The sequence below is a fragment of the Bombina bombina genome, chromosome 4, assembly GCF_027579735.1.
Source record: "Bombina bombina isolate aBomBom1 chromosome 4, aBomBom1.pri, whole genome shotgun sequence".
NCBI lineage: Eukaryota > Metazoa > Chordata > Amphibia > Anura > Bombinatoridae > Bombina > Bombina bombina.
Genome location: NC_069502.1, coordinates 474,835,978 through 474,862,359, shown reverse-complemented (window position 1 = coordinate 474,862,359; position 26,382 = coordinate 474,835,978). Strand labels below are relative to the sequence as shown.

Below are 26,382 nucleotides of genomic sequence, written 5' to 3'. Positions count from 1 at the left end.
AATAAGTGTAGGTAGGTTGCGGCGACATTGGGAGCGGCAGATTAGGGTTTAACAAATATAATGTAGGTGTCGGCGATGTTGGGGGCGGCAGATTAAGGGTTAATAATTATAATTTAGGTGTCAGCGATGTCGGGGCGGCAGATTAGGGGTTAATAAGTGTAAGATTAGGGGTGTTTAGACTCGGGGTTCATGTTAGGGTGTTAGGTGTAAACATAAATTTTATTTCCCCTTAGGAATTAATGGGGCTGCGTTAAGGAGTTTTATGCTGCTTTTTTGCAGGTGTTGGACTTTTTTTCAGCCGGCTCTCCCCATTGATTCCTATGGGGAAATCGTGCACGAGCATGTTACACCAGCTCACTGCTGACTTAAGCAGCGCTGGTATTGGAGTGCGGTAATGAGCAAAATTTTGCCCAACACTCACTTCTTGTCTTTTAACAACGGGTTTCTGAAAACTCGTAATACCAGAACTGCATGTAAGTCATTGGTGAGAGAAAACTGCACGTTAGCACTGCATAGCCTCTAATGCAAAACTTGTAATCTCGGCCTTAGTTTCCTACAAGATCTAATTGTATTTTTAGAGAAAAATGGTATATGGTAAGGATAGTGCTATTCTATCTGTAGATTATTAAAAAAAATATAGAAACAAGTAGAATATAATTATTCCATTACATAGAAGGAAACATGTTTGTTTTTAGAGAATAACAACATTTAGTGATGTTGTCAAACAGGTAACCTACTAGAATTGAATGATTTCACTTTCATTAGTTAGTGCAATTAATGTTTTCTTTGTATTCAATTTTGGTATTTAACATTATAGCAGTATACTAGCAGTAAATGCACATTATTTTAGTGGATATAGGGAGATGCATTCTTTTAATCAGAAATAATGCAGTTGACATTTGTTTCAATTTGTGTTCTATAGCTCCTTGTGGTGGACATTTGACAGCATCAAGTGGCATTATCTTACCACCTGGTTGGCCAGGGTATTATAAAGATTCATTGAACTGTGAATGGATTATTGAAGCAAGAACTGGGCATTCAGTTAAAATTACATTTGAAAGGTAATAAAAATGCATGCAACTCAACAAAAATAGTCCTGATATAAATTACAAATAAAATTGTGAAATGTGAACGAATGAACCTTTAATGAAATAAGCTACACAGCATTGTATTATTATTATTACACTGACATGGAAAACAGGGAATGTAAATCATTTACACTTTTATTTCCAGTTACTCTGGAAATTGCAATAATATCCCCTATTAGTCTTAATAAAAGAGTAAACAATCATCTCTGTGGCTATAAAATATATTAAGAAGTATTAAAAAAAAGGCAGCATACAATTGCAAAATACTTTTTTGTAAATAGTTTTATCAAGTCTATAGTTGTACATTTTTATTGATAGCTTTAAATTCCTAAATTCTCATTTTATAGTAATCTATGTTGACAAGTAAAATATTGCACAATGTTCTGGTTTCATAGTTCAAGAGGTTAACATTTCCACAGACAAATCTGAATAGTATTCACTGAACATTGATAAACCGTATCAAGAGAGGGTGTCAGCTCTCGAGTAAAAGATAGCCAGCAGAGAATTATTTCATGCTTCATCATCTGTCATAAATCTAAGCCCTAAAGATTCAAGGAGCATAAAATTGTTAATGCAAGGTTCCAGAAAAAAAGAAGTATAAACAGACATGCTGAGCTAGGTTGGATTCGTTGTTAACTCCATGTCTACAGCAATCTATATTGTTCAACAATATGAAACAACCTGCTGTGTTTATTTAAATGTAATTAAGACAATTAATAGTCAATAGAACACAATAAGTCAATAAGGAATGCTGGTATGGATTGCTGCCCAGTTTTATGACAAATAGGGCACTTATTATAGCAAAGATTCCAAATAGGATAGGGAGAGTCTAATAATATCTTCCCTCATTAAGGTTTTTACCATAAAACTAAAAAGCCCCAAGTACTAAACCTTTGAAAATAACATGTTTTAGTGTGATTTTAATGTTTTCTTATTTCCTATTTCTCTTTCGCCTCTCTTACTCCCATGTTTCCCCTCTCACACATACATTAATAGGCAAAAAATGTGTTTAAGGATCCTGTCAAGCTTTTAAAAGCATTGAAATTCAAGATTCCATCTTTCAGAATGGAAACTATCAGGACTTTTCTGCCTTTTGTTCAGCAAGGTCAGTGTATGCCTACAATAGATTTAAAGGATGTTTGCCTTCATGTTCCAATTCATAGAAAACTTTACCAGTTTCTGAGATATGCGTTTCTGGCAATTTGTTGCTTTTCCATTTGGTCTGGCTACAGCTCCAAAAATATTTACCAAGGTTTTGGGTGCCCTTTTGTATGCAATCAGAGCTCAGTGTATTGCAGTATTTCCTTTCCTGGATGATATCTTGGTTCAAGCTCCATTTTTTCCTTTAGGGGAATATTACATCAACCAACTCTTCTTGTTTCTTCAAAAGCATGCTTGAAGGATCAATTTTCCAAAGCGTTATTTGTTTTCAAAGACTTATGTTAACAGCTTCAAGTGTTTCCTAAAGACTCTACTATTCAGGGATGCATACAACCAACACTAACCTTTCCTAACTCCATTGCTTTCACTTTGAACCACTTAGAATGTAAGCCTATGAGCCCAGCTGTTTGCAGATCACCTTCATAAGAACTGACTACTACAGTGCAACTCTCGGCAACTATGTTTATAGTGCTGCGGAATCTGTTGCCGCTCTACAAATACCTGTCAATAATAATAATTATAATATGTTACTTTACTAGGTTTCCAAATATACTCAGTGTCTATGAGTCCTTATTCTAACATAGCAGAGACTGTTAAGATTGGTGTCAGCTTGTCTAAACCTTCAGTCTCTTTCGCTTCCTTCAGTGGCTCTGTGTATGGAAGTACTATGTCTCATGATTGCAGCTTCAGATGCAATTCCTTTTGCTTGATTTCACATGAGGCCTCTTAAACTTTTTATGCTGCATCTGTGGTGTATGGATTATATTCAGCTGTCTCAAAAGATATTTTTGGATCCCAGTCTCTAACTTGGTGACTGGATCATCAGTTTATTATTTAAGGGGCTTCTTTTGCTCATCCTACCTGGACTGTGATTACAACAGATGCAAGTCTTTTAGGTTGGGGAGCTGTTTGGTGGTCTCTAACAGAACAGGGGGTTAGGGATCCTTTGGAGGCAAGGTTGCCAATGAATGTTCTAAAACTCCATGCGATTTTCAGGACTCTTTAAGCTTTTAGCTTATGTCAACCATCAGGGGAGAACTCGCAGTTCCCTGGCTATGATATAAATGTCTTAGATTCTCTCTTGGGCATAAGCCAATTCTTGTCTAGTCTCTGCAATACACATCCCAGGAGTGAACAATTTTGAGGACGACATTCTCAGTCGTCAGTCTCTACATCCAGGGGAGTGGTCTCTTCTTCAGGATCTGTTCAGTCAGATTGTGGAACTTTGGGGTCTCCCAGGTGGCCTTTCATTCGAACAACAAACTTCCTAGATACTTTGCAAGATCCAGGCATCCTCAGGCAGAGGTAGTGGATGCTCTATTAGTTCCTTGGTCATTTCAGCTTGCTTATCTGTTCCCTTCTCTAGTTCTTCTTCCCAGAGTGATTTCCTAGATAAGGCTAGAGAAGTCGTTTGTAATCTTGATTGCACCAGTGTGGCCTCGCAGGATTTGGTATGCGGATTGGCACAAATGTCTAATTCCCTTCCTTGGTCTCTTCCTCTGTGGTCAGACCTTCTTTTCCAAGGTCCTTTTTTCCATCCGGATCTCAAATCTCTAGACTTGATGGTATGGAAATTGAACGCTTAGTTCTGAGACATATGGTTTTCTCAGATTCTGTGATTGAGACCTGTTACTAGGAAGATTTATCACAAGATTTAGAAAGCCTTCATTTCTACGTATATAAATCATGTTTTTTCCTGTCATTCTTTTAGAATTCCTAGGATTCTTTAGTTTTTGCAGGATGGCCTAGATAAGGGTCTATCTGCCAGTTCTCTCTGTTAGTGATGCTCATTGTTTTGTTCAGGTTTTGGTCCATATTAAACCTGTTATCAAGCCCATTTCTCCTCCATGGAATCTTAATCTAGTGTTAAGGGTTTTGCAGGCTCCTACTTTTGAACATATGCAAAAAATGGACATTAAACTACTTTCTTGAAAGGTGTTATTTCTTTTGGCTATATCTTGTGCTAGAAGAGTTTCTGAATTGTCTTGTGAGCCTCCCTATCTGATTTTTCATCAGAATAATACTGTAACATCATTTAATTTTTTGCCTAAGGTTTTTTTCAGACAACATTGGTAAAGATACTGTTATTTGTTCTCTGTGTCCTAATCTTTAGAATGCTTCTAAAAGATCTTTGCATTCTCTGGATGTTGTTAGAGCATTGAAATATTATGTTGATGCTACTAGGGATTTTAGACAAACTTATAGTGTGTTTGATCTTTTTTCTGGGCCTAGGAAAAGTCAGAAGGCCTCTGCTTTTTCTTTAGCCTCTTGGTTAAAACTTTTGATTCACAGAGCTTATTTGAAGGCAGGTAAGCCTCCACCGCAGTGGATTACTGCTCATTCTACTAGGTCAGTTGCCACTTCTTGGGCTTTTAAGAATGAGACTTCAGTTGGTCAAATTTGTAAGGCAGCTGCTACTTTGCAAGCTTTTACTAAATTCTACCATTTTGATGTGTTCGCTTCCTCTGAAGCATCCTTTGGTAGAAACGTTCTTCAGGCAGTTTTCTCAGTTTGATGGTTATGCCTGTTTAAAGTAAATAAAAAAAGGAATTCTTTGGGGTTGTGGATTTATTTTTTCAGTAAAAAATATGTTTTTATGCTATGTCTTGAGGCCTCCACAGCTTGGGTATTATTTCCCATGAATAATGGATTGTGGACTCTCACCACTGTATGAAGGAAAACATAATTTATACTTGTCTGATAAATTAATTTATTTCATGGTGGTGAGATACCAGCTCTTATTTTTTTGTTTTTGTTACCTCAATTGCTTGGCTATAAGTTAGACTGAGTATGTGTGAGGTGGGAGGGATTTTATAGAGATCTTGGGTTTAGGAATTTTTGCCTTCATCTAGTAGTAGAAAAGAGTAATTCCCATGAGTAATGGATCATGGACTCTCACCACCATGAAATAAATTAATTTATCCGGTTAACCCACAGTTAACCCTCTCACCAATATATATATATATATATATATATATATGAAATGTTTTACCAACAAAAGAGACCATCCAGGATATATCAACCAGGATGAAAAAAGACAGGGATTTCAGCACTCTTTTGAAAAAGTATCTTTTACTAGCTTAATAATTGTAATGGATGATAAGTAACAAAAGGTGAGCACAGAGTAGGCGTGCTCCCCCGCAGTGTGTAGAATGGAATATATAACAATTATAAATTGCAACCTAGACACATAAAAACAGTATTAGTTACTGTGTCATAAATTAGACACTAAACCTGACCGGTCAGGGGTATGTGCGAGTGCTTTCGCTTAATAGATCTCTATAATGTAATAGCAGTATAAGTATCAAAGGCATGTCAATCTTCCTACATCCTGCTGCACACAGCACCCCATTACTGAGGTCCCCGGTAAGTAAAAAGTGGGATCTAAGAAAGAAATGACTGTCTTATAAGTACGGTATAGTTATATCTGGCATACAAAATATTTGCATACAAATGGAGTAATATACTCAGAGAAGGATGCTGCAAGGACCCACTACACCCTGCTGCTACCGGCACCTCATAACTGAGGTATATTACTAACGTGCAGGTTTAAGAATTGGGATCTAAGTGGTCAGTGCAGTTTTATCCTCAGAATATGTACAATTCAGCATATATGAGCATAACAATCAATTTTATAACATGTGTAATTTATCACACGTAGTCTGGATGAAATGCTGTATGAGGTCAGATGTGTTAAATTCGTCAACAGAGTTCAAGCAACAAGGATACAAACATTTGCGGTTAGTAACAGACAAGCAAGCGTAATGATGCCCAGAAAGATTCCGCTCGTTACTGTATGAGCATGTATGCCTATTGCTTAAGTCCTTCTTTGTTATCAAATGAACATAGTCGTCCCCTCGACAGGGTAACGTTTCCATATGTTAGTACACAGTATAATAGCTGATTTGCACAGTTCAATGGCAATTGATAGTAAAGGACCATACGACCTGTGAAGTACAGTAGATATCTGGATGTATGCTCAGGCGTTCTTTGCCTTAGTTTGACAATGGCAAGTTGCTCCCAGGATTGCTCCGCACTTTTGTAAGATGCCTGTGGTAGACCGTAGATATGTGCTATTCACCAGAGCACGAACACGCACATCACGTGATCCGGTCGGCTGGACCTATATATATATGTCTTAATCTTCTAGAACACTGCCATCTGGTGGCCTTCAATGAGAAAAAAATATACAAACTTGAAAAACTGTTGCAGCAATTCAGTAATATCCTAGCTTTGATCTATATTAATATTAAAAACACACACATTATTCTAATAGCCTTTTAAGCGTAAGACATCACTCAATATTTCTATTTACAAAAAATCTACATTAAAGTCACGGTTTAACTCATTCGGATGCAATGTCCCCAATAGTCTATTCCACCATGCTTCTCTCCTTTTAAGCATTAGTTCCCTATCACCACGCCTCCTCAATTTAGGGATGTGATCTATAATTTGAAACCTTAATTGGCTTACAGTGTTAAATGTGCAGATAAATCCTTACTCTTTATAGAGGATTTATGGACACTATTTCTGTCCTTCATGAGGCATGTCGTTTCTCCAATAAAGCCTCTCCCACATGGGCATTTCAACAAATAAATTACAAAATCAGTGTCACAAGTAAAAAATCCTCTAATCTCACTCTTAACCTGTGCTATAAAGTTACCTTTTATCAATTAGATACATTGTGCACAATGTAAGCATGGGTAGGAGCCTTTCCTGGCTGTAGTTAAATAGTTAAATTCCTCTATTTTATTAGTTCCTACAGTTTGGTAAGAGCAGATGTTGGAACTAATAAAAGAGCAAAAAGAGGCTTTTCCGGGGTGGCAATTTGCCAAATAACAAGCAAATTAACTATTGTTCATACCTGGTTGAGTGCTTCTGCTTGTGTGTGTATATATATATATATATATATATATATATATATATATATATTACTGTGCAAAAGTCTTAGCCCACCATTAGATTTTATGTTTTTTTGTTTTAGCAAAGTTTTAATGACCATCCATATTTATTCTTCAGTCTCTTTATTAAGATACAAACAGAAAATACAGGAATTGTTTACACAATATATAAAAAAACGTAATGTTCATAACAAAATGGCTTCTTCAGGCAAAAATCAATATTTAGTGTAACCTCCCTTGGAACTAAGCAAATCTTTTGGGGTGACTATCCAGAGGTTTTCTGAAGTATTCTTCTGGTATATTATACCAGGCTTCTTTAATCACTTCCCAGAAGTCTTCTTTAGCTTTAGATTGGCTTTTATTTATTTCTCTGTCCAGGTGATCCCATACTACCTCTATAATATTAAAGTCTGGACTCAGTGTTTTATCAGATTTTTTTTCTCTCCAAATATGATTTCACTGTATTAGCAGTGTGCTTGGGATCACTATTATGCTGAAAAATAAAATCATTGACAATCAGGCAATTTCCAGAAGGAATGGAATGATGAATTAAAACCTGTCTGTATTTTTCAGCATTCATGATCCCATCAATTCAGACAATATTGCCAACACCACTGGCAGAAGCACAGCCCCAAACTAGGACAGACCCTCCACCATGTTTCACTGAAGGCCGCAAGCACTCATTCTGCCATCTCTCTGCAACTCTTCTTCTCACATATTGTCGATGATTGGAGCCAAACATTTCAAACTTGGATTTTTCACTCCATAATACTCTTTTTACTGATTTTCATTCCAATCTTTGTGAGCTTTAGCATATCTTAGCCTTTTTACCCTGTTCCCCTTTCCGAAAAAGTGGTTTCTTGGCTGCTATCCTTCCACAAAGACCATTCCTGAACAAGCTTCTTGGGACTGTAGAAGGGTCAACTTGGCCTCCTGAGGAAGCTACCACATGCTGAGTCAGGTCCTTGCTGGACTTCTCTCGGTCTCTCAAAGAAGAAACTCTGAGAAACTCAATTTTGAAAGTTTTCTTGGTGTTCCAGTCCTTTTTTTGTCCTTGACCTCTCCTGATTCTTCAAAATGTTTTATAACAACTTGAAAACCACATCTTCAGTATCCAGTTTGTTTCCTGATTTCCCTTTGAGAGTGACATTGCTGATGCAAAATTATGATTTTATATCTGTCAAATTCTGTGATCTTTGGCATTTTGAATGAAATGATATTATATAAAGTTGGTCTTATTATCCGGTTCCAATTAATTAAACTCTAACCACATGTGTATGTAATGCTCAAGCATGTCTTGCAAAAACCTGGTGTAATAGACCTTTTTAACAGCAGTATTTTTTATTTGAAAAAGAAGGACAAATACAGGTGTTAGCAAAGACATTAATTAAGGTTTTATACCATTAAGGTTTACGAGAGCCAGGTTCCTGCTATTGCTCAAGTGCCACTTTAGACTATAGAAGCTGTTTTTTTCATATTTCTTTCTTTTTGTTAATACTGCCTACATATATCCTTTTTTTCTGATTGTATTTTAATAAAGAGTCTGAGAAAAAATATATATTTGGTCATTATACCATTGCTAAAGCAACACACAGTACAGTAATATATATATATATATATATATATAAAAGAGAGTGTGTGTGTCATTTGTTTGAAATAATTACTTACTATATTATTATTATTATTTGTTGTTACCTTTTCTAATCAGCTAACTGCAGTACTATAGTTTTGAATATTACATTTCAGTGTGTATTGCAGTTTTTAAATATATTTTTTACCAGAAAAAGAAAATACTTTCTAATTTTCTCTGTCTCCCTCTTTCTCTGTCTCCCTCTTTCTCTGTGTGTGTCTCTCTCTCTCTCTATATATATATATATATATATATCCCTCTGTCTTTCTTTTTCTCTCTCTGTGTAAATAAATAATAACTTATTCTGTGCTAATGTTTTATTCATATATTTTATTTTTTAAGATTTCAAACTGAAGTAAATTATGATATTCTGGAAGTAAGAGATGGACCAGCTAATTCATCACCATTAATTGGAGAGTACCATGGTACACAAGCACCTCAATTTGTCATAAGCACTGGAAATTTCATGTATCTTTTATTCACTACTGATAATAGTCGTTCCAGTGTGGGATTCCTAATTCGTTATGAAAGTAAGTTGCACTGTTTGGAAATATGACGTTAAAATGAGATCTTATTCAAGTTGTGGTATCATGACTCTAAATTAACTGAATATCTAAAGGTAATTTAATATAGGTTTTAGTTTTTATTAAAACACACCTGTGATAATAACATATATTACCTAAAATAAAGTTATTTGAACAACTTTTTTTGGTGACTACAGGCAATGGGCTCCATGTGCTAAGCAGTGAAAGCTGCCCCGGAGCCCTTGTGGGGCAGGTTCGCATATGTGAGCCTGCTTCAAGCAATGTAAGAAGCAGCGGTCATTAGACCACTACTTCTTACACTCTACGCCACCTCTGAAATGAAGGGGAAAATCACAGAGAGATCACCTCCTATTTGTGATTGACAATCCCTTCTCTCACTCAATTGGTTCTGCGAGAGAAGGGGCAGGCATTACATGCTCACTTGTGCGTGCAATTATACAGACAGGCAGCTGATCCTGTTTATCTGATGCCTGTATGTAGTGAAGGCGAGCGGACAACTTATTGAGTTGAGAAGAAGCGTGTCCACTTGTTTCTTTGACAATGGGGCACAATATGTATATAGATAGGTAACACTAAAAGAAATGGAAACTTTCTGTTTTTCAGAAAGTGACTGTATAACTAGCAATTTTTGCTATGAAACACAATTTTACTCCTAGTAATAATAATGATAATTATCACCATCAAAAATATAAGTTTATATAATTCATTAATGTGGACACTGGCAAGCAATTTCAAGAATCACTGCCAAGATAATTAAAATAAAATAAAACAGTTGAGATTAATGGCAAATAGTCTTATTGGAGAGTTTTATATTCTTTGAGAATTTATCCCCAATATTACTATAGTTCAGCCTATTTCTAACTAACTGGAAAGCTGAATGAATCATAAATAGAAGCCTGAGAGGACTGGTTACAGCTGGAACTAGATAATAAAATATATGCCAACATTTAACCATGCATGAACCTTGTTTCATGTTTTTTCATTCCAATCTACTGTTTTCTAATTCACTCATACAATTGTTTTATCTAGTATCCATCCTTTAGAAAGTGGTACAGGCAGTGGTAACCACTTTACAATGTAATCAGTAGCACTGCTCAGCATTTGGCACAACACTACCATTCAAATATGGTGAATAAAACTGTGTATATGGACATTCATTTTCATAAATATTAGAGCATAAATGGGTGCACATTTTGGATTCAAATACAAGCAGAATATTTTACTTATCAAAGGATTTAACTGGTTCGATGCACATAACCAGGATCTTCGGTGGCTTAGTATATATTTTGCTCCTTTGTTATGTAATTTAGCTCTAAAAGTTGTGTGTTTTCTAATTCTAAGAAAATGCACACTGCAGACTTCTCACGGCTGTCGGCTAACCCTGCAACTTTATCCGTTTAAAGGAGTGATAGATTAAAGGAGTGATATAACAAAATAATAAAATATATACTGTATCAAAAGAATGGCACCAACAAAAATGAAAAAATATTTTAAAGGGGCGACAGATAAAAAAATATATTTTTCAAAAGATTAACAATTCAAAGGAATAACCATTTCAAGGGAGGGGCTTAGGGATCAGTAGGTCTTAAATGATTAGGGGTTAGGGCTAGATAGTCTTAAAGGGGTAGGGGATTAAGTCAGGTAGTGTTAAAGGGAGAGGGTACTAGGGGGTCAAGTATTCTTACAGAGAAATGGGGGATGGGGGCCTTGTAGTCTTAAAGCATTAGGTGTAAGGTAGTCTAATGGGGCAGTGAGTTGGGGTTCATAATCTTAAATGCATATGGGGTATATAGTCTAAAAGTGATAGAGGGATATTGTTTTGAAAAAGTAGGGAGAATAGTATTACATGGGTAGGAAAGATAATCTTAAAAGTGTAAGGGTAGATAGTCTTAAAGGGAAATGGGTTGGGGTCAGGTATTCTTAAAGTCGTAGAGGATCAGGTAGTCAAGAGGCAGAAGGGTTTAGAGTTCTGGTAGATTTAAAGGAGCAGGGGATCAGGTAGTATTAAAGATCAGTGATATAGGGAAGATAGTCTTAAAGGGACAAGGAAGGAGGTAGATATGGGAAGTAGGGGATAAAGTCAGGTAGTGTTAAAGGAAGAGGGTACTAGGTGGTCAAGTATTCTTACAGAGCAAAGGAGGATGGGGGCCTGGTAGTCTTAAAGCATTCGGTGTACGGTAGTCTAAAGGGGCAGGGAGTTGGGGTTCATAATTTTAAATGAATAGGGGTATATAGTCTAAAAGTGATAGTAAGAGTTCTGGTAGATTTAAAGGAGCAGGGGATCAGGTAGCATTAAAGATAACTGATATAGGGAAGATAGTCTTAAAGGGGAAGGGGGTCAGGAAGTCTTAAAGGGACAAGGAAGTAGGTAGATATGGGAAGTACTCATAAAGGTGCAGTGCAAATAATTTTAAAGGGAAATGGTTAGATAATCTTAAAGGCACCGGAATTGATAGATGTAATGGGATAGGGGGTATATAGTCTTAAAGGGACAGGAGTTAGGGGTTAGATAGTCTAAAAAGGGTACAGGGAGATTGATTTACAGGTATAGAGGAAGATATATTTAAATGGGTAAAAGAAATTGTCTTAAAAATGCAGGCAGTCTTTAGTGGGCAGAAGGTTAAGGAGAGGAGTATGGGTATATAATCCTAAAGGGGCAGAGGGTCAAGTAGTCTTCAGGAGGATGGGGGTTTAAGGGGTTATGTTGTCTTAAAGAGGCACAAGATAGATAGCCTTAAAGGGCAACGTAAGATGGGTAGATAGTCTTATAGAGGCAGGTGTTTTTCAAGGGATAGGGGAAGATATTCTTAAAAAGGTGCTGGGAAACAGTCTTAAGGTGTAGGAGGAAGTGGTTTTAAAGGGGTAGAGGGTAACAGTCTTAAGGGGACAGGAGAGTAAGTAGTGTAAAGCTACCTACTGCTTCTTTACATCTACTTGTCCTCTTGTCATTTTAAGATTATTCCCAGTTGCTTTAAGACTTTATGTCCCCTTAACCCTTTGCTTGTTAAAGGGACATGAAACCCAGTTCTGTTTTTCATGATCCTCATAGAGCAAACAATTATAAACATTTCTCCAATTTACTTCTGTTCTCTAATTTATTTTGTTTTCCTGGTATCCTTTGTTGAAAAGTATACCTAAGTAGGCTGTGGAGCAGCAATGCACTAAAGGGAGCTGGCTGATCATTTGTGACTGCACATATATGCCTCTTGTCATTGAGTCATATGATGTGTTCAGCTAGCTCCCAGTAGTGCTCTGCTTTGCATCCAACAAAGGATACAAAGAGAATGAATCAAATGTGATAATAGACGTCAATTGAAAAGTTGTTAACATTTGTATGGTCTTTCTGAGTCATGAAAGAAAAACATGTGTTTAATGTCCCTTTAAGACTACTTTGCCCCCTTATCCCATCCCATTGAGACTATCTACCAGTCTACGTACTGACGTTTTAGGATAACCTTACCCCCTACCTCTTTAAGTCTAATTTACCCAGCCCCTATAAGACTACACATTGTCCCTTTATGAGTACCTGGTCCCTTAATGCTCTGCCATTTAAGACTTTCTATCAGCCTACCCCCAGTGTGAGGAATACTACCTGACTCTCTGCTGTTTAAGATTACCTGCCACCTTTATCCCTCTAACCTCTACCTGTTTAAGATTATCTACATTTTACATTTAAGAGTATTTTCACCCTAATTCTTTTACACTATCTACTAGTATAGCGTATGCCCATTTAAGACTACCTTACTTATTGCCTCTTTAGGACTTTTTATTCCTACCACCTTTGATGTTGCTTGATCTCTTTTACCTATGTCTCTTTCAGACTACCTGACCTCATTTCCTTTTAAGTCTAACTTCTCTTTATCCTTCTGATTATGAAAACTTGACACCCTTACCCCCACTAGCTCCTGTCCCTTTGAGACCATCTACTTTTTATTACCCTATAAGACTATCACCAGCCTACCGCCCTTCCTGTTTAGAACTAACATATCCTCTTACCTTTTAAAACTTTCTGACTCACTGAACCCCTACCCTTTGAAGACTACCTGACCTCCTAACCCTTTAAGACTACTTTATGCACCTATAAGACTACCAGACCTCTTAAACTCCAACCACTTAAAAACTACCATGGCTTACTCCATGACTATCATAGGAATTTTACATTGTCACTCTTATGATATATCAGTCTTTTGTTACAGTAAGTTGTGAATTTTATAATTTCCTATTATTATTATTATTATTATTATTTTAGTAATGTACCCGCAAAGTGAATTATGTGTTAAAACACAATGAATATTATGGAACTTCTATATCATTCTGTTAATAAAAGTGACCTTAGTCACCAGAGGGCGCTACCTATGCGAGTAACGGTAAATGCTTGCAGGTCAACACAATTCAAAAAATAGCATCATATTCAGAAAAAATGCATATATACAACAATTGCGTATTGGAATGGAAGGGGAACCTCATTAATTGGTGGTATAATCAACTTTGGTACATCAAGTCCTTTGGTCTCAATAACGAAAGTTCTGATGCAAAATTGTAATGGTAGAGGTCCTCAAATATTGCAGGAAACCCGCCTCCTCCGGCTGCACTCTCCAAATTTCCCCGACAAGGAATTAGAGCTTCTGTAGAAATGGATAAAGAGAGGCGCACAAATGTGTGTATTGATATGGACAATATAAAAACAGGCAACTGGTATTCTATGCACAGGGTACTCACAATAAATCAGAGCACACCAGTGTGCTTGTGGAAGTAGGCTGGTGATCAGAGCTAACCAGCTTGCTCTCTCCGGTATGCAGCTCCCCTCAGGAGAATGAAGTGTCTGGTAGTGGCTTGCTTGTTTAGTAAAAATTCCAGGCAGAAATACTTTTGTAAAATACCAAAAAACTTTTTTATTACAAATATAATTGCAAAGCCTTAGAACATCAAGGTAATATTACAAGCAAGGATAAAATAGCAAGTATATGTACAATATATATGTACTATATTTATATATTTAACCCCCTTTGTCAGAGGGCAGCAAGTAATATTACTGAGAATTATTATATCCTTATAATAATAATAATAATAATAATATTATTAATAATAATATATTATTATTATTAATAATATTATTATAAGGATATAATAATGCTCAATAATTACAATTATTTCACATCGCCCATAGCAACATTAACCCCTCCTTGTGTCTCATAATATAATCCAATATGTTAATAATTTAAATAACAAAATCACAATCAGCTAATGATCATTTTCAGTCAGATGAATAATGGGGCAAACACACAGTAGAAAAATGTAGCTCCATATACTTGGTATGATAAATATATCAGTTTATTTAGCTTCCTAATTTATGGCTCTGTCCAACTCTTGACGAATAGTACACCGGGGGTGTATGAAAATAATAAGCTTTCATCAGCTCCTATGATGCAATCAATGAAACTAGTGCTGGAGATAAAAAAATAATTATCAAATAAACTCCCCATAAAATGTTAATTAAAAAAAAATATTTTCAATATTTTGTTCCCTTGCTTTTCCTGAAATTAACTCTGAAATAAGAGGGGGCGGGGTCTGGGGATGAGGGGGCGGGGTCTGGGGCTGGTCTTCAAACATTTCCAGGGATGGTCTGGTTTCCCAGTCCGGCCCTGAACATAAACATATATTTGTAAATATATGTTTATGTTTAAAATAGCAAGCAACCATTAAATCCCTTTTAGGATATCTACTGTACATGCCAAAGCATATCATTTAAACATTAACCCCTAATCTGCCATAAACTAAAACTAACTGTAGAAGCTAAGGCCCTACACATAAATATTCAATGTTTAAAATGATGCATTGCTATGTAGAATGCATAATGTTTAAATATTTGCATATAAAATGTAATTACTGTTGCTTGTTGTGTTTATTATTTCTAATTAAAGATAGTATAATTAACATTATAGTTCTACATAACTGCATGCCTGTTATGAACAAACATAATTTAATGCTACTGACTACGAAAACATAAAAATATATTAATAGAAGAAAAGATAGCCTTGAAATAGGAATGGTATTAAAATACTCCAAACTTTGTTAAGCATGTAGAGCTTAAAATTGCCAATACAGTGTACAAAATCTTTTCACTGGACTAACAGATCCTATGGGTTTCGGCAGGTGCCGTAATTATAGATCTAATTAGACACAATGCAATGCTGGCTTAAAAGGTGAAACCTTCACAGCTATTGGCAGAAAATGTAGGTAAAAACACTCCCACTTAATCCCTTTCATACCTTATATACAGTAATAGTACATAAATGGATAAAAGATAATGTCATATGTAAATACCTTATGTGATTATACTATCTAAACAATTAAAATTAGAAGATGTAATAATATTGTGCCTAACTAAATACAGTGCTGTCCATACATATGAATAGTAAATAATTTTCAGTGGATTTGGTTACATAATTATAAATAAAATAACAGGTAAGTTTATTTTATCTAATGGCATTAGATTAGATATTAACATTGGAGGTAATTACATGATTAATGATAACATTCAGAAAGCATTATAAACACAGTATATCAATAGATATAAATATAATAACAATAACACTGGTAATAAAGTGTATAAAGCAACAAAATATAAAAGTTTCTACAATACTATTTACATAAATATGTATATATGGGGGCATATGTATCAAGGTCTGGCGGACTTGATCCGACACTGCGGATCAGGTCCGCCAGACCTCGCTAAATCAGCCGCCAGCAGGGTTGTATTGTGGCGATGTCTTTCCGCCTGCTCAGAGCAGGCGGACAGGTTATTGAGTAGCGGTCTTTGTGACCCCTGCTTCATAATTGCTGTTTCTGGCAAGCCTGCAGGGGCATCAAGCTCCATTTGTACATTCATACATATGCCCCATGGGCTCAAACCTAAAGCTGGGTATGTGGAAACAATAATGTAACAATTATTATTAAAAATATATATATGGCGTTCAAACAAAAAATACAGAACAGCCTTTACTGTTAGTAAATTATTATTAAAGACCCATGGTACCCTTAATATATCAAAAATACTATGAAAATACAGGATAATGGTATAGTGGGTAGGCAAGAATAACTATGAATGATTTAATACCAATGATTGATAATGTCAAACTCAGAATTATATCCACTGGGAACCTGAGTTTGTCATTTATAAATCCAATAGATGTCTTGGTGGTTGTCTGATGGCTTCTATGGCTCTTCTTCTAAATGCAGTGACATCTTTATTATGAGCCTCCAAAAAGTGGTGTGAGAGCGCTGAACAATGTCTCTCATACTTATTGTACCCCAAATGCTCCCGTATTCGGGTTCGGACATCTCTAGTGGTCATGCCCACATATTGGCAACAATTAGATAAATTACATATTTTGAAGAACATTTTATACAACCTTTCGTAGGAAAAGATTGTTGTGTAACATAGGACGTAATTTCTCTGCTCAGTAAGATACTCACACGCCTTGCATCTGGCCACCCCACATTTATATGTATCATTAACACTTAACCATGAAGTGGTAGGTTCTTTGCGTGGTAACTGACTAGGAGAGAGGATGTTCCCTAGTGAAACATTTCTTGAATAGACACATTTGAACCCCTGTTCAAAAATCTTCCTCAGGTCTCCACCTCCATATAGCAAAGGGAATAATTTCTTTAAGCTATTACAGATGGAATAGGAATCTGAGGAATACTGTGTAATAAACAGCATTCGGTTGTCATCATTTTTGTTTTAGTTAGCTGTCTTTTTGGACCGTAGTGTATCTTTTCTTTCCATAACAGCTACCTCTTTGGCTATCCTATTCAGCATCTGTGAACGATATCCTCTGGAAGTTAATCGTTCTTTAATAACTGAAGTATCTTTAAGGAAATCTGACTCTGTATTACAGATTCTTTTAGCTCTAAGAAACTGTCCTTTAATAATGCCTTTAAATACATGTTGGGGTTGAGCACTCTTGTTATGAATTAATGTATTTTAATAATGTAATTTTTTCCAATATATTTTGGTCTGAATACTACTAGAATCAGGTTGGCCAATCAAAGTGATGTCTAAAAAATTAAAGGGACACTGAACCCAAATTTTTTCTTTTGTGATTCCGATAGAGCATGCAGTTTTAAGCAACTTTCTAATTTACCCCTATTAGAAAATGTTATTCATTCTCTTGATATCTTTATTTGAAAAGCAAGAATGTAAGTTTAAATATCGGCCCATTTTGGTGAACAACCTGGGTTGTTCTTGCTGATTGGTGGATAAATTCATCCACCAATAAACAAGTGCTGTCCAAGGTTCTACACTTTTATTTTTCAAATAAAGATAGCAAGAGTATGAAGAAAAATTGATAATAGGAGTAAATTAGAAAGTTACTTAAAATGGCATGCTCTATCTGAATCACAAAAGAAAAAAATTGGGTTCAATGTCCCTTTAAGGTTCCACTCATGTGTAAATTTCTCTCCATTGTCACAATCATTTAAGTAGTGTACAAAATCCTCTGCTTCTTGTTTATCAGAGTTCCAAATAAGCAGCAGATCATCTATAAATTGATGGTAAAACAAAATGTGTTGTGAGAATGGATTGCTATCTGCATAGACAAAGGACCGCTTCAACTATTCCATGAAAATGTTGGCATAGGATGGTGCATATTTAGCACCCATGGCGGTCCCTTGTCTCTGCAGATAGCAAATGCCCTCAAAAGAAAAATAATTATGCTGCAGCAAAAAACAAGTGACCATTATAATGTATTCCACAGTTTGGGCATCCAAATCATCCTGTTGCTCAAAGAAAAATTTTAGAGCTTTGATGCCCAATTCATGTGGTATACTAGTATAGAGTGACACCACGTCTATCGTGAGCCAACTACAGCTAGCAGTCCAGGGAAAATTCTTAACCAACTGCAAAACATGTGTAGTATCCTTGAGGTAACTAAGAAGATTAAGTACCATAGGTTGGATAACTGCATCTAGCCACTCTGAAAAAGGCTCCAAAAGGGAGCCAATGCCTGACACTATTGGTCGTCCGACCACATTGTGTAGGCTTTTATGTACCTTTGGTAGGTGATGAAATATTGGTGTGATAGGATGTCCTACACTCAAATATTTCATAGTTTGTTCATCCAGAATGCCCAGATGCAGTCCATCATCCAGTATGTGATGCAATGATTTTTCATAATTTCTGACTGGGTTTCGTGACAAAGTAACATAAGTGTTGGTGTCAGATAACTGGCGAAAGGCTTCACCTATATAGTATCTTTGTCAAGAACAACCACACTGCCTTCCATATCAGATTGTCTTATTACTATTGAAGAGTTATTTTTTAAAGAGTTTATTGCCTCTTTTTCCTTCAAGGAGAGTTTATGAGTGTTGGTTGTTCTTGGTTCATCCAAAAGTTTAAGTTCCTCAATCACCTTTTTGTGGAAAAGTTCCAAAGTTTTCCCTCAACTTTGAATGGGATAAAAAAAGGACTGAGGCCTAAACTTCAGGATGCGATCACCCGTGGGTTCATTATCCTCCTCATGGACACTGTAGAGATCTTCTAAAGTTGCTAAGTCACATGCCTCTTGAAAACTGAGAACATTCTGATGATCTGTACTAGTAGTGGGAAAATCTGTATTAGTGTTAGTGGAATGGGGTAGTGTATCATGAGAATGAAAATGTTTGCACAAGGTAATCTTGTGAATAAACTTATTCACAAGATGGTTTGAAATAAATTTAACTGTTTGACAGGACAAAAGCCTAGACCATAATTCAATACACTCAATTCGGCATTAGTCAGCGTATATGAGGACAGGTTGATAACACTACCTAAAGAGGGCGATTTACTGCTTTCATATCCCTGAGAGAATACCTGTGAGGTGTTTTCATAGACTTGTTCATTACGGTACTTGTCCCTCCCCCTGTGGGTTGTTTTAGGGCAGGAAAAAAAACCTGGGTAGTGAAAGTAGTGGTACCTGACTCAGTCAGATTAGTCCATGATAGTATTATTAGTATTTGTCCGTATTGCCTTAGGCTGTGCAACTGAGCTAATGATCTTTGGCCTAGCTCCTGGGTCTTTACTTGCCATAGTATTATCTGAAGAACATGTCACCTGTAATGATTGTATTGTGTCATCAGAGCTTATGGCAACACTGAGGTTATCTATCTCTGGGCCTTAGAATTCATCACCTGATGTAGATGCTGCTGCTAAGGATAATGGTATCAGGACTAAAGGTGACTCTCTTGTTAGACTTATGGCGGCTGCACCTACGTGGTAGACTTGTTAATAAATTATCACCGCTTGGGTCATTGTGTTCTATTTTATCAGTTTTGTTTCTGTTCTCTCTATTTCTAAACCTTCTTGGTTTCTGCCATATAAAAACTAGATCACTTTGATAATCTCTCTGGTCACGCAGAAATTTAGTGTGTTTAACCTGTATAAGTTTTTTCTAGAACTTTCAATTTTTCCTTCCAATAATATATAAAATTTACCATATTCAACATGATCTTTATAATTATAGCTTGAATTTTAACAATGTTATTTCTAACAACCAACAATTGATCATTGTTGTATTTAACCAACATTGTCATTAACCTAATAGAGAATTCTGAAATAATACTGTTCCATTCACCAATGAAATCATTATCTGTAACATCAAAATTGGGAATTTTTTTAACTCTAGGACATCTCAGAATCATATTGAGACCCAGGTACTTATTCAGAATCCAAGTGTCCAACTTTAAATGTACTTCTTTAAGTCTCATAATTTCCAGGGAGTAGAATAGATCTCCCAATTTGATGTCTGATGACTGGGCAGAAAGAAAGTCCTCCAACTCTAAGCCATTAAAATCACTGTCATCAACCGGTAGAAGGGAATAAAACTGTGTGGTTTCCTGTACATCCATGGCAGTAAGCTCACACGTGAAGTGAGAATATATAAAGAATTGTCCCCAAATAATGATGATAGGAAGACTTAAAAGATAGGAAGCACGGACAAAATAAACAATACTAGAGAACAGTCCCTCTCAGTATAAGCCGTCCTGTAGATAAAAATGCTATAACAAACGGCTCCCCATTTCACTGAAAAGTTCAGAATGTGCACAAACCCCTAATACAAACCCTAACACCAGTACAATGAAGCCCAAAAGTAAAGCATCAAAGCTCTGTAGCATCCACCTTGTGGAAGGGCAAAAGTCACTCACCCGTCTGCTACTGCAGCTTTACCACTCTCAGGGAACAGGAACACATCAGGCTCAGGCTCAGCAGACCATGCGTTGAGGAAATCACAGCTCCAGTGTGGACAACTACCTCACACCTCCATCCTTGCTGTCTGTGTGCGTTCTCACTTCCGGGTATGACGTCATCCAATGTAGGCACTGGCGAATAGGGAGGTTGCTTCATCAACGTGCTGTATCTCAGACTCCAGGGGGGTAAAAGTCGTAATATGGGGAATCCGGGTCCAAGGCAAAGAAAGGACTCCTTGTAGTCTGTAGTACAAAAATAGAAGAAAAGATAGCCTTGGAATACTAAAAATATATTAATATATATATATATATATATATATATATATATATATATATATATATATACAGGGAGTGCAGAATTAATAGGCAAGTTGTATTTTTGAGGATTAATTTTATTATTGAACAACAACCATGTTCTCAATGAACCCAAAAAACTCATTAATATCAAAGCTGAATAGTTTTGGAAGTAGTTTTTAGTTTGTTTTTAGTTATAGTTATTTTAGGGGGATATCTGTGTGTGCAGGTGACTATTACTGTGCATAATTATTAGGCAACTTAACAAAAAACAAATATATACCCATTTCAATTATTTATTTTTACCAGTGAAACCAATATAACATCTCAACATTCACAAATATACATTTCTGACATTCAAAAACAAAACAAAAACAAATCAGTGACCAATATAGCCATCTTTCTTTGCAATGACACTCAAAAGCCTGCCATCCATGGATTCTGTCAGTGTTTTGATCTGTTCACCATCAACATTGCGTGCAGCAGCAACCACAGCCTCCCAGACACTGTTCAGAGAGGTGTACTGTTTTCCCTCCATGTAAATCTCACATTTGATGATGGACCACAGGTTCTCAATGGGGTTCAGATCAGGTGAACAAGGAGGCCATGTCATTAGATTTTCTTCTTTTATACCCTTTCTTGCCAGCCACGCTGTGGAGTACTTGGACGCGTGTGATGGAGCATTGTCCTGCATGAAAATCATGTTTTTCTTGAAGGATGCAGACTTCTTCCTGTACCACTGCTTGAAGAAGGTGTCTTCCAGAAACTGGCAGTAGGACTGGGAGTTGAGCTTGACTCCATCCTCAACCCGAAAAGGCCCCACAAGCTCATCTTTGATGATACCAGCCCAAACCAGTACTCCACCTCCACCTTGCTGGCGTCTGAGTCGGACTGGAGCTCTCTGCCCTTTACCAATCCAGCCACGGGCCCATCCATCTGGCCCATCAAGACTCACTCTCATTTCATCAGTCCATAAAACCTTAGAAAAATCAGTCTTGAGATATTTCTTGGCCCACTCTTGACGTTTCAGCTTGTGTGTCTTGTTCAGTGGTGGTCGTCTTTCAGCCTTTCTTACCTTGGCCATGTCTCTGAGTATTGCACACCTTGTGCTTTTGGGCACTCCAGTGATGTTGCAGCTCTGAAATATGGCCAAACTGTTGGCAAGTGGCATCTTGGCAGCTGCACGCTTGACTTTTCTCAGTTCATGGGCAGTTATTTTGCGCCTTGGTTTTTCCACACGCTTCTTGCGACCCTGTTGACTATTTTGAATGAAACGCTTGATTGTTCGATGATCACGCTTCAGAAGCTTTGCAATTTTAAGAGTGCTGCATCCCTCTGCAAGATATCTCACTATTTTTGACTTTTCTGAGCCTGTCAAGTCCTTCTTTTGACCCATTTTGCCAAAGGAAAGGAAGTTGCCTAATAATTATGCACACCTGATATAGGGTGTTGATGTCATTAGACCACACCCCTTCTCATTACAGAGATGCACATCACCTAATATGCTTAATTGGTAGTAGGCTTTCGAGCCTATACAGCTTGGAGTAAGACAACATGCATAAAGAGGATGATGTGGTCAAAATACTCATTTGGCTAATAATTCTGCACTCCCTGTATATAAAAAAATATATATATATATATATATATATATATATTTATTTAAATATATATATATATTTATATATATATATATATATATATATATATATATATATATATATATATATATATATTAGCACTAATAAACACAAGCTAGCATTAATACATTTCAATGTATATGCAATACTTAAACCATTATGCAATATACATGCAAATCAATGCAAGACCTAACTACATTATATCTACAATCTACATCATGTATAATGCATATTAGTTTAAGTATTGGATATATAAATTAAAATTTAGATATTCTTGCTTGATGTGTTTATAGTTTTAATTATAAATATATGTTTAAAATAGATATGTATGTTATAAAAGACAGTAGCATTATAATTATAGTATTACTTACCTGCATGCCTGTTTAGCAATATTACAATTGTAATACTAATGCCTTTTGTAACATGCATATCAGTGTTAAAATATATTTATGTTTACAATAAAAAAACACAACAGTAAAAAATAAACTCATTTTAATTTATATACAATAGTGGTTAGGAGATTAAGGCCTAATAAATGGTAACCATCAATAATAACCTACTAAACCCCCTGAGAGGTGGGTAGAAGATTAAGGTCTAAAAAATAGTAACCAGCAATAATTACTGAATCAACCCCCATACAGGTATGAGGAGTGGTTAGGATAATAAAGGGACAGTCTACACAAAATTTGTTATTGTTTTAAAATATAGATAATGCCTTTACTACCCATTCCCCAGCTTTGCACAACCAGCATTGTTAGATTAATATAACATTTAAACCTCTAAATTTCTGCCTGTTTCAAAGACGGTATTGACAGCCTCTTACATGTGTTTGTATTTGCTTTTAACAACAGGAGACTGATAGTTCATGTGAGTCATATAGATAACATTGTGTTCACGCCCGGGAAGTTATTTAAGAGTTAGCACAACACAGTACTAAATGCAACTCAATAGATTTAAAATAGTCAAATTCATGTGATCAGGGGGTTGTCAAAAGATGCTTAGATACAAGGTAATCACAGAGGTAAAATGTATCTATACTATAATTGTGTTTGTAATGTCGCCATTGGCAGCTGTACATGCATCCTTAAAGGAATGTTGGATGCGTGCACAGCCACCTCAGAGAGAGACAGCTTCAGGAGCTCCAACTCTCAGCCGTAGCATAACAGCTGAGAGCTGGAGCTCCTGAAGCTTCAGGCATCTGCTGCATATGGAGCCAGAGCGCGATCAGTGCTCCGCTTCCATATGATGCCAGATGCCTGATAGCTACAGACGGTGACACTGTGTGTGTTACTGTTTGTAACAATCTTCTGCTGGTGGAGGTGTAGGAGGTCTGGGCAAACTGACCTGGCACCTGATCCGTTAAGGGGGCGTGGACAACCGGGCATGAAGGGGGCATGGACGACCAAACATGAAGGGGGCGGGACCAGCCAGACATGAAGGGACAGAGCCAGGGCATGACGGGTGGAGGGGGCATGATAGAGGTGGAGCTGGGGTGTGGCAGTAGCGGGGTTGGGCAGTGTTGGGCGGGGCTGGGCGGGAGGAGCTGTGGCTGTCTGTGTGAGAGCACACAAGAGGGGTGAGAGAGTGCAAAAAAGGGGGGAGATGGAGAAGGGTGAGAGATAAAATAAAGAGGGGGGAGAGAGAGCAAAAGAGAGGGGGGAGAGAGAGCAAAATAAAGGGGGAAAAGAGAGCAAAAGAGAGGGGGAGAGAGAGCAAAAGAGAGGGGGGAGAGAGAGGAAAAGAGAGTGGAGAGAGAGCAAAAGAGGGGGAGACAGAGAGAGCAAAAGAGAGGAGGGAGAGAGAGAGCAAATGAGAGAGGAGAGAGAGAGCAAAAGATAGTGGGTGAGAGAGAGAGAGCAAAAGAGAGGGAGGGGAGAGAGAGAGCAAAAAAGAGGGGGGAGAGAGAGCGAGCAAAAGAGAGGGGGGAGAGAGAGATAGCAAAAGAGAGAGGGAGGGAGAGAAAAAGAGAGGGGAGAGAGAGCAAAAGAGGGGGGGGAGAGAGAGCAAAAGAGAGGGGGGAGAGAGAGCACAAAAGCGAGGGGAGAGAGAGAGCGCAAAAGAGAGGGGGAGAGAGAGAGTACAAAAGAGAGGGGGAGAGAGAGAGTGCCAAAGAGAGAGAGCACAAAAGAGAGGGGGGAGAGAGAGAGCAGAATAGAGGTGGAGAGAGAGAGCAAAAGAGAGGGGGGGGAGAGAGAAAAAAGAGAGGAGGGGGTAGAGCGAGAGAGCAAAAGAGAGGGGGGAGAGCGCAAAACAGAGGGGGAGAGAAAGGGCAAAAGAGAGGCGGAGAGAGCAAAATAGAGGGGGAGACAGAGAGAGGGCAAAAGAGAGGGGGAGAGAGAGAGCAAAAGAGAGGGGGAGAGAGAGATAGCAAAAAAGAAGAGGGGGAGAGAGCAAAACAGAGGGGGAGAGAAAGGGCAAAAGAGAGGGGTTGAGAGCAAAATAGAGGGGGAGAGAGAGGGCAAAAGAGAGGGGGAGAGAGCAAAAAAGAGGTGGAGAAAGAGAGCTAAAGAGAGGGGGGAGAGAGAGAGCAAAAGAGAGGGGGGAAAGAGAGAGCAAAAGAGATGTGGGAGAGAGTGCAAAATAGAGGAGGAAGAGAGAGAGCAAGAGATGAGTGAGAGAGAGAGCAAAATAGAGGAGGGAGATAGAGAGAAAAAGAGAGGGTGGAGAGAGAGAGCAAAAGAGAGGGTGGAGAGAGAGAGAGCAAAAGAGAGGGGAGAGAGTGCAAAACAGAGGGGGAGAGAGCACAAAAGACAGGGGAGAGAGAGCGAGCAAAAGAGAGGGGAGAGAGAGAGCAAAAGAGAGGGGAGAGAGAGAGCAAAAGAGAGGGGGGAGAGAGAGAGCAAATGAGAGGAGGAAGAGAGAGCAAAAGAAAGGGGGGGGGAGAGGGCAAAAGAGGTGGGGGAGAGAGATCAAAAGAGGGGTTAGAGAGAGCAAAAGAGGGCGAGAGAGAGCTAAAGAGAGCAGGGGGGATAGAGAGCAAGAGAGGGGGAGAGAGAGCAAAATAGAGGGGGAGAGAGCACAAAAGAGAGGGGGAGAGAGCAAAAGAGAGGGGAGAGAGAGAGAGAGCAAAAGAGGGGGAGGGGGAGAGAGAGAGCAATAGAGAGGGAGAGAGAGAGAGCAAAAGAGGGGGAGGGGGAGAGAGAGAGCAATAGAGAGGGAGGGGAGAGAGATCAAAAGAGGGGGGAGAGAGAACAAAAGAGGGCAAGAGAGAGCAAAAGAGAGCAGGGTTGAGAGAGAGAAAAATAGAGGGGGGAGAGAGAGCAAAAGAGAGGGGGGAGAGAGAGCAAAAGGGGTGGTGAAAGAATCTACCTGGATGGATTCTTTCACCACCCTGCCTTTTTCGGAATCCACCTGGATGCAGCGTAAGCTGCATGCAGGTGGATTCCAAAAATGGCAGGGTGGTGAAAGAATCCACCTGAATGCAGAATAAGCATAAGCTGCATCCAGGTGGATTCTTTCACCACCCTGCCATTTTCCGAAAATGGCAGGGTGATTCCGTCACCACAATAGACTGCCCTCCCGAAAATGGCAGGGTGGTTCGGTGTTTCTGTCGCCACAATAAGACTGCCCACTTTCCCACTAGTATTAATATAATTGTGTTGGTTGTGCAAACCTGGGAATGAGTAATAAAGGGATTATCTATCTTTTAAAACAATAATCATTCTATTGAAAACTGTCCCTTTAAGGCCTAATAAATGGCAACCATTAATAATAACCTAATCAAACTCCATACAGGTATGAGGGGTGGTTAGGAGATTAAGGCCTAAACTTCCACCTCCCAACGCAAACTAGAACTACACTAACACCTATCCCTCTTAACTAACCCCCTCTATATTAACCCCATTAAACTAGGGTTACAAAAAAATGAAAAAAAATAAAATAAAAATAAGTACAAAA

General features: G+C 37.7%; 1 protein-coding gene across 1 annotated transcript in view; it reads left to right on the top strand.

Moving 5' to 3' along the window:
• The window catches only part of CSMD1 (CUB and Sushi multiple domains 1), a 3,127,153-nt gene that overhangs the window by 2,131,125 nt on the left and 969,646 nt on the right, over window positions 1-26,382 (top strand). Inside the window, 2 exon segments of the mRNA XM_053711946.1 lie at window positions 923-1,061; window positions 9,123-9,310. Coding sequence (XP_053567921.1) covers window positions 923-1,061; window positions 9,123-9,310 — 327 coding nt within the window.